General features: G+C 47.5%; 1 protein-coding gene across 1 annotated transcript; it reads right to left on the bottom strand.

Moving 5' to 3' along the window:
* Positions 1-3,596: 3,596 nt before the first annotated feature.
* Positions 3,597-9,042, bottom strand: ZGPAT (zinc finger CCCH-type and G-patch domain containing; the record flags this gene model as incomplete). Its single annotated transcript, XM_082007389.1, has 6 exons — positions 3,597-3,735; positions 4,189-4,606; positions 5,417-5,548; positions 6,569-6,727; positions 7,499-7,632; positions 8,399-9,042. 6 exons carry the CDS (start codon positions 9,040-9,042, stop codon positions 3,597-3,599), a joined length of 1,626 nt encoding a protein of 541 aa, XP_081863515.1.
* Between the last annotated feature and the right edge of the window lie 295 nt (positions 9,043-9,337).

Raw genomic sequence — 9,337 nt, 5'->3', positions numbered from 1 at the left:
CGAGATCTCACCCACTTCACTTGCATTTCTGCAGCGGGAGGGAGAGATTTCATGGTCAAACTCCTCTGGAGGTGTTTCATTTACAAAGGACCAACTGTATTTCTAAACGCCAGACCCAAATGTCACAAAACTCAGATGCACGCTTCTAATTACATCCTGATGGCTACTCATATGCTGCAGTGGCTTTTGTGAAAATAATAGTCTTAAAACGTTAAGCAACCCACCTGTTCACACCCCAGGGCTTTGGTCGAGGTTGACATAGTTCAGCATTTTTCTTTCTTCCCACCCTTCCGCGACTGCCGGCAATGTGCTTGCTTGAGCGGAGAAATGCGCTTCTAAGCAGAAGTCGAGAACCTGCTAGCGAGATTTTCTGCAGAGCTGAGCAGCAGCAGGACACCCGTTCCGGTGAGACCTTGGTGAACTGGCTACAGGAAACCAGATTCCAACATACAGGACAGGAGTATTAAGAGATATGTGTTTCCTCCACGATCACTTGCCTATCACAATGGCTTTCTTGCCACAAATTCGGTAGTTTTACATAATTTCAGGTTTACAGAAGATAGATAGTGCTTCAATGACCACGTTCTCTCAAGGCTCCTCACCTGCAGCGAGGAGCTCAGCAGTTCCCCAAGAGCTGTTCCACATGCAAGCAAAAACTCTAGTCCCCCTCCTCACAAGACAATTGGAGATTTTTCTGTTGAAAAAAACCAATGCCCCAGACCGCTGAACTCAACAATTCAATCACCGGGAAAGTAATCGGTTCCCACTCAATCTCTGGATTCAAGCCAAGGGACCCCAACAGCGCTGCCAAGCTCAAGCACCTCTTCTTCCCTTTTAAGCCCAGATGCTTCCAGAGCACAAAGTTTGCAGACCACCGGAAGTTTAACACAGAGGATGCTTCCCCACTGCAGTTACCAGTAGGAATCCTGCCTGTCCAGTCTAGCTAGCTGCAACAGAATCTCCGGCAAGGCTGCAATTTCTATATGGATCAAGGTTTTTTAAAAGTATTTTTCAACCCGTGGTTTAATTGCAGATACCCGAGTTTTCCAGGCAAGAAAGCAAATACCACTTACTTTGCAGAAACTCAAGAGCCCAGGAGTGTGAAGAGCAGGAATCCGATCATGCTCTCTCCCTTGTCAGCCAATCTGGAGAATTTAATTCCTTTCATCCTGCTGAGTTATTCCCAATTAGAGGCTCCCAAACGTTTCAAACATCTTGATCTGAGCTCTCCCACTCCTCTTTAGCTGCTTCTAGAGCAGACAACTCTGAGCAGATACCATGCAGCACACACCACAGCTCGCTTCCTGGCCTTCAGAGGTGGTTGCTTCACCCAACGGTAGGCTGGGTTTCTCCCCGCCTCGGCTGCGCACACAAGAGCACCCTCTGCCGCGCTCCGCTTCCCACCGAGCTGGTTTTAGCACCAGCTCTCTATCCAAAGGTGAGTGTGAGGAAAGAATGGGTCTCCACGTGTCATTACCTTCCAAATGAACAATGCCTCACAAGGACAGAGGGAAAAAATAAAACCTACTTTATTCAGCAGGGACGTGAACTGTCTTGAGTGGGAGGCAGCAGCCATTTGAATACAAGTCTGACAAGTGAGGTTGTAGAAATCCCAAGGAAGGGTCAAAATAGGACTTAGCGGAGAGACAGGGCTAATACACCCAATTCTTAAAGAGATAATGATGATGTTAAATAGTGTCAGAGCACAAAACAAAACTCAAGAAATTTCTCTGCCCAGCTCTGCTCACCAGTCATGGGCCACTTCAGCGAGCACCCATGCTAAGCTGGGCACATTAGTCCTTGTCACCACTCAATGCTTGAGTGCGGGAAACAAATGGTCATTTGTGAGGGAAGGGCACTGAGCTACCATTGTTAAACCCTCCAGTTAAGCCCAGTGCATGGAGAACACTAATTCAGAACAACGAAGATAATAAGGCCAATTTAGTCAGAAACCGATGGATGCTGAAGGGCTCGAGGCAGCCCGCGCCGCCTTTCACGACTATGCGGTGCTGCTCGTCACAGCAGGACCCAAGTGTTTTCCAAGAGGAGGGAGTCACTCTAACAGGTTTCCTGAAGAAGTTCATCTCGTTTACTTTTGCTGTCGCTCTGTGTTTTCTGAGGCGTGGCTGCAGCAATGCTAAATCCCACATGACTTGAACAACTCTGATCCTATCTCTTTCAGCTTTAGATTTTCTGGTCAGTTTGGCAGCCTGACCCTACAAGTAGGCGCAGCCCTGCCCAGGCTGACAGCTTTCTAAGTTTTCTTAGGAACAGATAAAAAAGGTGGTACTAAAAGAGCAAAACTTTTCATTAGAAAAATGACTCTCAGAATAAAAGAAAATCGGTTTCTTAAATTAAGGAAAAAAAACCCGTGTCCTTAAGATACTGGCATAAAATTGCAAGCAATTTTTTTTTTTTAAAGTAATTACAATGCACAAGTCCCACCAGAAACAGAGTCTGATGAAACCACCGTCTCCTCTGGGGCAAGGACGGGTTGCCACCAATCCAGAACATAACCTCGGGGAGAAGACATCCCTCCTGTCCAAAGACTGTCCACACTGCAGGGAAGGGCGCTTCGCTTGCTTGGCCTGCTCACAGAATAGCCCGAAGCTCTCCCACAGAGAGGGCTGCATGCTGGGCACCTGCAGACCTCCTGATCTGTGTGCTCATCTGGGGCCCAGTCTGACCTGGATCTGGGTCCTGAGGTTTTTTAATACAAGGACATGTGTTCAGCGAGCCACGTAGGACAGGAAAAACTTGAGTCACGATGGCAAAATTGGGTTCCCTGGGAAGTTGTTCCTAGCTAGGAAGTTTGGCAATCTGCTACTCTGCTGCTGTCCTATTCCCCCAGCTTTGGCACTCTGCTTGTGGAACCATGCAGCCTCCCACACCAAGTCAATGAGTGAGGCTATAGCGTGTCCCAGGAGTACTCTTACAGTCAAACTAGTGAGATCTGATGCTTGAGGCCACTGGTACGCACCTCCAAGCTACCAGTTTCCTGTCTGTTCACCACACTAGGGCTACAAGAAACTGCTCTCCAAAAAAACGAGTTCTCAGCTTAATACCGTAGCAAAAACCAGAGCAGCTGAAGCAATTTGCCTTTGTTTTTTTCACCCAGCACACACCTTTTCTGTTCCACCAGAATATGCTCAGGACTCTGCCTCCTCTTGTGCTTGTCAGCTGGCTGCAAACACAAGCCACAGTTGATGGCAGGATGTGGGGCTTTCAAAGCCCCTCCTTAGCTGGTTTGTAGCCAGCAGTGTTATCACCCGAGTAGCTATAGACTCTGGATGGAGGTGCTACCGCAGCAACAACTGAGGAAAGACGTGTGCAAGAGAGCAGAGAACGGTATTTCTTGTAGCTAGTCCTTAGCTCAGGCTTACTGAATGCTTTCAGGGCTGGACGGATGCGTACTGTTCCCCCTTCCCAGAACAGCTCAGAAGCATCTAGTTTTAGAAACTGCTCCTTTTCAGCCCAGTTTTCAGGCTGGGCAGCCTGAGGCCCAGAGGAGCAGGATGGCTCACCCAGGCTCTGAGACCACGAGCACCGGGACTGGCTAGAGGACAATCACTGCAGTCAAACGCCTTCCTCAGAGACTAGAACTCAGTCATCTTCTTATGCGTCTCTGCTTTCTTCTGCTCCCGCTGCAGGCTGGCTTCCTGGGCCTGCAGCTGCCCCAGCTGTTTGTGCGCATTAGCCAGCTTCTCCTCCAGCTGAGCTGTAGCAATGCTGTGCCTGAAAGCAAAAAGCATTACAGCAACGTCATCCTGCATGGTAAGATCAAAGGCTTGTCACCACCCCAGGAGGGTCTGCCCTTTCCTGTGGGATTAGCCTAAGTGACCTGCTGAAAGCCAGGAAGAACCTGATGCTCAGCACAACCTGGGCTAGAAAATGTCCTCCTGTGATGCTCAACAGCAATGCTGCAGAGATGGGTATGAGAAGGAAAGGACTCCAGTGCCTTTCCTGAGAAAGCTCCTCTCTTCGCCACAGCCTGAATTCCAATTAAAAGACCCCAGACACATCCGCCAGTGTCCAAGCTGCTCTCAAGCACATGCTAAGGTCTCTCTCATCCACTCTCCTTAGGTCTCATCCAGATATGTTTCACTTGTTCCGCCTAAATCCACCCCTTCCCAGAAGCACCAAGAATTCTCAGTTTGTCCTGCAGTCCCAAAGAGAATGTTTTCCTACCGTCCAATGTTGCGTGTCAGGGCCTGCTGGATTCCTCTGATATCCTTCTGCGTTTGTTCAATCTTCTCCATTGTCTGGAAGAGGCGGACACTCAGGGCCTTCTTGGTGCTCTTGCTAGCGTGGTAGATCTCTTTGCTGTTCCTCTCCGGCAGTGCCATCCCTCCAGCCTTCTCCCCAGTGCTCTTCCCTCGCAGTTTCTCATTCAAAAAGTCAAACACATTGTGCGGAGGCTTACGGCTGCCCGCAGGTGATTGTCCAGAGCTGTTGCCCTTTGCTCGGCATTTCCTCGATTTGCCTGGGTCCAACTTCCCCTGTTTCTTCTTCTGAAGCACTTCAGCACACTGGTCCAGGGACTTCCCTCGAGGAAGTACCACGGCCTGCACTGGCTCCACTCGGCCCTCAGAGTTCTTCCCTAACCCTAAGGAAAGACCAAGCAATTACTGCAAGCGAGGACATCCCCTCTTGAGTCACCTCCCACCACAAGCTCATACTGACAGTCACAAGCTTAGAACAAGCAAACAGACTCTTGAGGTATAAAAAGCCATAAGTACCATCCAAGTCAAGGGGAGCAGGAAAGGCCACAGCACGGTGGCTGAGGATGCTACGACATGAGCCTTCTACAGCAGAAGAAACGTGACAAAAAGCCCGAGGCCATCCGTCAGGCCGGTTTCTCTGAAACCAGCTTCAGCCTCACATTCTCAGCTTCTCAAGCCAGGTTCTTAAAACTGGTTTGGTTCCTTTGGGAGAACTGGAGACAAATGCAAGCAGCAGACTGGCCTCCTAAAGCCCCCAAGGCTCAGTACAATTTGTGTAGCAAGAAGCTAGTTCAGCCGGCTTTGAAGTCTGCGTCTAGAGCCAGGAGATGCTTTAACACAGACATCAGAAGCTTCATAGATCAGTTCCTTTCCACCTAAAGCCTTTGAACACCTCATACAACAGTTCTCACGGCTTTAATCATTAGCTTGATCATGGTTCTAAAGGCCTCCAATTTTTGCTATTACCATACAGGGGCTTGTGCACACATATGCCTGTACTTCGATTAAGTAAATTATCCCTTCTTGCCTTCTAACACTTCCACACAGGTGCAATTCATCACGCAGCTTGAGCCTTATCTAACAGGCTTCATCCAAAAAACTCATTTTTCTTAACCAGCTTTAGGATCCATCAGGAGACAGAGGTGACGAGGCAGGCAGGCCCTCACACCACCAGGACCTCCTTCTCCCCTTACCTTTCCCAAACTCATATCCCATCTGAACAAGCAGTTTGGAGCCAATACCACGAGTATGGGCTTCCCAGCCACCAAAAGAGGAACTGCATGCAGGAGTCCATTCCCCGTTCTCTGGAATTCCTGAATCTATCACTGTGGCACAGAAGAGAAGAATCAGTGAAACACGGAAACAAAGCTGCTATGCAAAACCTTCATCTGGGGCATCCACACAGCATGAACACCCCTCACGAGGCGGTAACTTCCCTCACCCTAGAATCATTCAGCAGCTCTTCCAGCCTTACTCAGTTCCTATTGAGCTGTCACCTTTTATGAAGGCTGCACAGCGAGTTACTTAAATGAGAGATCTCACTTAATTTAATGCACATACCACCTCATAGTTCCAGGAAGAATCACCCACAAGTTCTTAGGCTTCCCTTCCTTCCTTCTAGGATGGTCAAACAGACTGACATATGCCATCAGAGTAAAACTTGGCACTGTGGCAGGTAGTATGTATTCTGTGCCTCCAGCTCATGTCTCTGCTGTGAGGCTCCTCTAGGCCACTATACTAATTTTGTGGCTCTAGGACACAACTTTGTGACTGTGATATAACTGTGGCACTAGCACAGGGACAGCGCTGCCTGTGTAATCTCAAAGAAGTCACTTGGGCTCTCTCTGTCAGCCTTGAATAGTAAAACAGGGCATGGCTGTTCCTGCGACCTCATCGAGGCATGGGAAGGACCAAACACTCAAAATTACTGGGGTCTCGTACTCTTGTGTCACGAAGCTACACGGAGCTCCCAGAGATGAGAAAGTCTCCAGGTTCACTTATTAGCTCAACTCCACTAGCCACATAAGATGTTCCAAGCCTCCAGAGCTTGGAACTCAGCTCTGAATTATCACACGCTCTTCTTTCACATGCTGGAAGTTTCCATGGAAACCTCCAACCTTCATTAACCCAGTAACTGGCATAAAACAAAGATTTTAGTTTGCAATTTAACATAATAGCTAATGACCCTTCTCTATCTTTCAGCAACATATAAAGAGATTAGCTACTCTTTCATCGGAGGAGAAACACTTATAATGAAAGCTCCAGGAGAGTAATTCGGTAGGTCCCAGAGAAAGACAGACCTAGATCACAAGTCGCTTTTGCTCACACTGTCCCCACTCTCTTACCTTTAGCATAACCAGAATCATCAACACTGTCTTCATCAGACTCAGCAGATGAGGCACCATCTTCACTTCGCAGTGGGGGAATGACACTATCTCCTTCCACAACAGCTTCCTTGAGCAGCAGGGAATCAAACTTCACAGTGTAGTAACCACTGTCGATGTCTACAGAAGGAAAAGCAAGGACAAGAGTTCCACTAAGTCTCCAATACGAAACAGGCAGAGAGGGCTTTCTAGAACAGGGTTAGCTTCAGTGGAATGACATGGGAGAGGGAGAAGGCCCAAGGAACATGTGTTTTAAAAAATTCTGGTTCTTCTTTGTGCTTTAGATTTCTGTCTGGGAGGGAGAAGCACCCATTGCAATGAAAAGCTATTTCCACAATGCCTGTGTTGATACTTCAGGGTTTATTTCCAAAAAAGAAGAAAGATGGGCTGTTGAGAAATGGAATTAAAGTTAAGGCTTGCTCCCCTCTAACCTAGTAATAGTTGAAGAAAGATGGAAAGAGAGACTAAACCCTCACCCTTCCCAGGATATGGGGAAGCCTGTATCAGTAGCTGATGGGCAGGGCCAGCTCACCTGGCTTTTGTTTAAGCAAGAGCAGTTTATTGCAATTCTAACCTAATAGGCATGCAAATTCCTGCAATACCCGCCTCTTCCCTTTTGGTGCAGTTAATGTCCGTGTAGCCATTTCCTTTCCACATTCCTGCTCTTCATGTCTTCTTTTTGTCTAACACTCTCCAAGCCTTTTCCCCTCCTCAGCCTGACAAAACTCAGAATGTTTTCTCAGCTATGTCAAGATTTTCAGTTTAGGGCTGCAGCTACACAGTTAACGTCCTCCTATCATTAACCGAGATAGTCAAGTTTTATATTCACTTAAGCATTAGCCTTCGTCTTCCACACAGAATCCTGGCAAAGCACTCTCACACAAGACTCACCGGTTATTTTTGCAGTGTACCATATTCCATCGCTGTGTTTTGCCAGGCAGGCTGAGCCCACCTCCAGCGTGCTCAGATTGGGCTCCTGAAACGGCTGAAGCTCTTCCACAGAGACCACCTGACCATGTGAAAACCTGCCAGAGGAGGCAGAAGAGGAATTATCTCTACCTCATTTTAGCAAGCTTTAAATAAAAATTCCTTCTCTCCTTAAAGGAAGTGCAAATGACTTGTCAGTGGCGATGAATCTTCACCAGTAATTGAAATAACAGAATAAATAACAGAAGTTTTATAGTGCATCATTTCAATTATACAAGTTATTAATTTTTCATCTTCCACATATTATTTAAGCCATGTAACAAAGAACGCATCCCACCCCAGAGAATTAAGCTTTCCTTGCTAGTGACACATCCAGTAAAAAGTTCACAGATCCTCTGAGATAAACTGCATCACAGACACGCAGGTCGCTAGTCCAACCTCCTGCTCAAAGCACAACCAACTTCAAAAACTGACCAGGTTGTTTAAAACCTTATCTAGTTGAGTTCTGAAGATCTCCAAAGAACCTCTCCATGCAACTGGAATGTATGCACTATCAACAAACTTTGGTGTTTTACTTTCAAATACTTAATCGGTTATTAATTCAGCCACTTGAATGATCACGTAAAACATCTGTAAGTTTCACACGGGCTTTTCCATTTAATCTCTGCACTAGCTAAAGAAAACAGCCAAACTGATGCCACTATTTATCATAACAAATTTTAAAAACATAAACAAAAGGGCAAAATTTCATTTGGTACAAAAGCCAAATATGGTACTTTCAGAGGAGGCTTACCCCTCTGAAGGACAAGACCTTTAGCTACAGGAAGGACGTAAGCCCCCTCCCACCCCTTTTTCTTTTTTTACCGACAGTTCTCTTTAAATCTGCATTTGTCATCCAAGAAGAATGGGCACGGCTTCAGAGACTTGTGAGTTGGATAGAGATACAGCACTCTGACTCCTGCACTGCCGTCTTCTAAGTCTTCTGTCCCCACAATCATGGCATTATGGTACTCGAGGGTCCCCCAAGAACTGTAGTAGGGAGCTTTAACCTTCATCCCACTCAATTCCTCCTCCTCCTCTCTGTCAGACTCCTCCTCCTCTTCACTGTACTTTGATTCGTTTTTTTCATCAGTTTCTTCATCTCTCTTTGACGCTATCTCATCGTTATTAGCTGAAGGCTTCTCCTCAGTCCCAAGCTCAGCAATGGCTTCCTTAAAAGCAGCATACTCCTCATCTTGGGCAGAACGGTCTGGGTTGGTATCCTGCTCCAGAGGACCTACTGGGGAGGAGGAGGAGGAGGCATTTGTATCTAGAGTAGCCAGAAGTTTGCTCTTTTTAACAGACACCAGGCTGGATTCAGTCAGTTCTATCAGCTGCTTTAAATCCTCCTGCAACTGAATCAGGTCCGACTGCTGCGATGGGTCCAGGCCTGCCCCTAAAGCCAGCTCCACCTGCTGCAGCTGGGCATTGTAGGTCTGAATTGCTGCTTCCAGACTCTCTTCATCCATGATCAGCAAAATAAAGGTGTGTTTAACTGCGTCCTTTCCGGGAACTCAGAACATATGCAAAGAGTTTACTTAAGACGAGCAACTTTTTGGATAACAAGCCCTCGTTCGCAGAAGCCACCATCTATCCCGCCGTCCCGCTTCTTCCCTCGGAAGTAACCAGGCCGATGCTCCTGCGGCAAACAGGTGGCGAAAGGCGATGAGAAAGTCCGAGGAAAGGCTGGGCCCTGCCCTCCCCCACCACGACGCCCGCTCGAGCCCACCGGACCCACACACGGCACTGCTCCCCCAGCAGCTT

This window comes from Phaethon aethereus, assembly GCF_964289735.1.
Source record: "Phaethon aethereus genome assembly, chromosome: 16".
In the NCBI taxonomy this organism is placed as follows: Eukaryota; Metazoa; Chordata; class Aves; order Phaethontiformes; family Phaethontidae; genus Phaethon; species Phaethon aethereus.
This window is presented reverse-complemented; position numbering and strand designations above follow the sequence as displayed.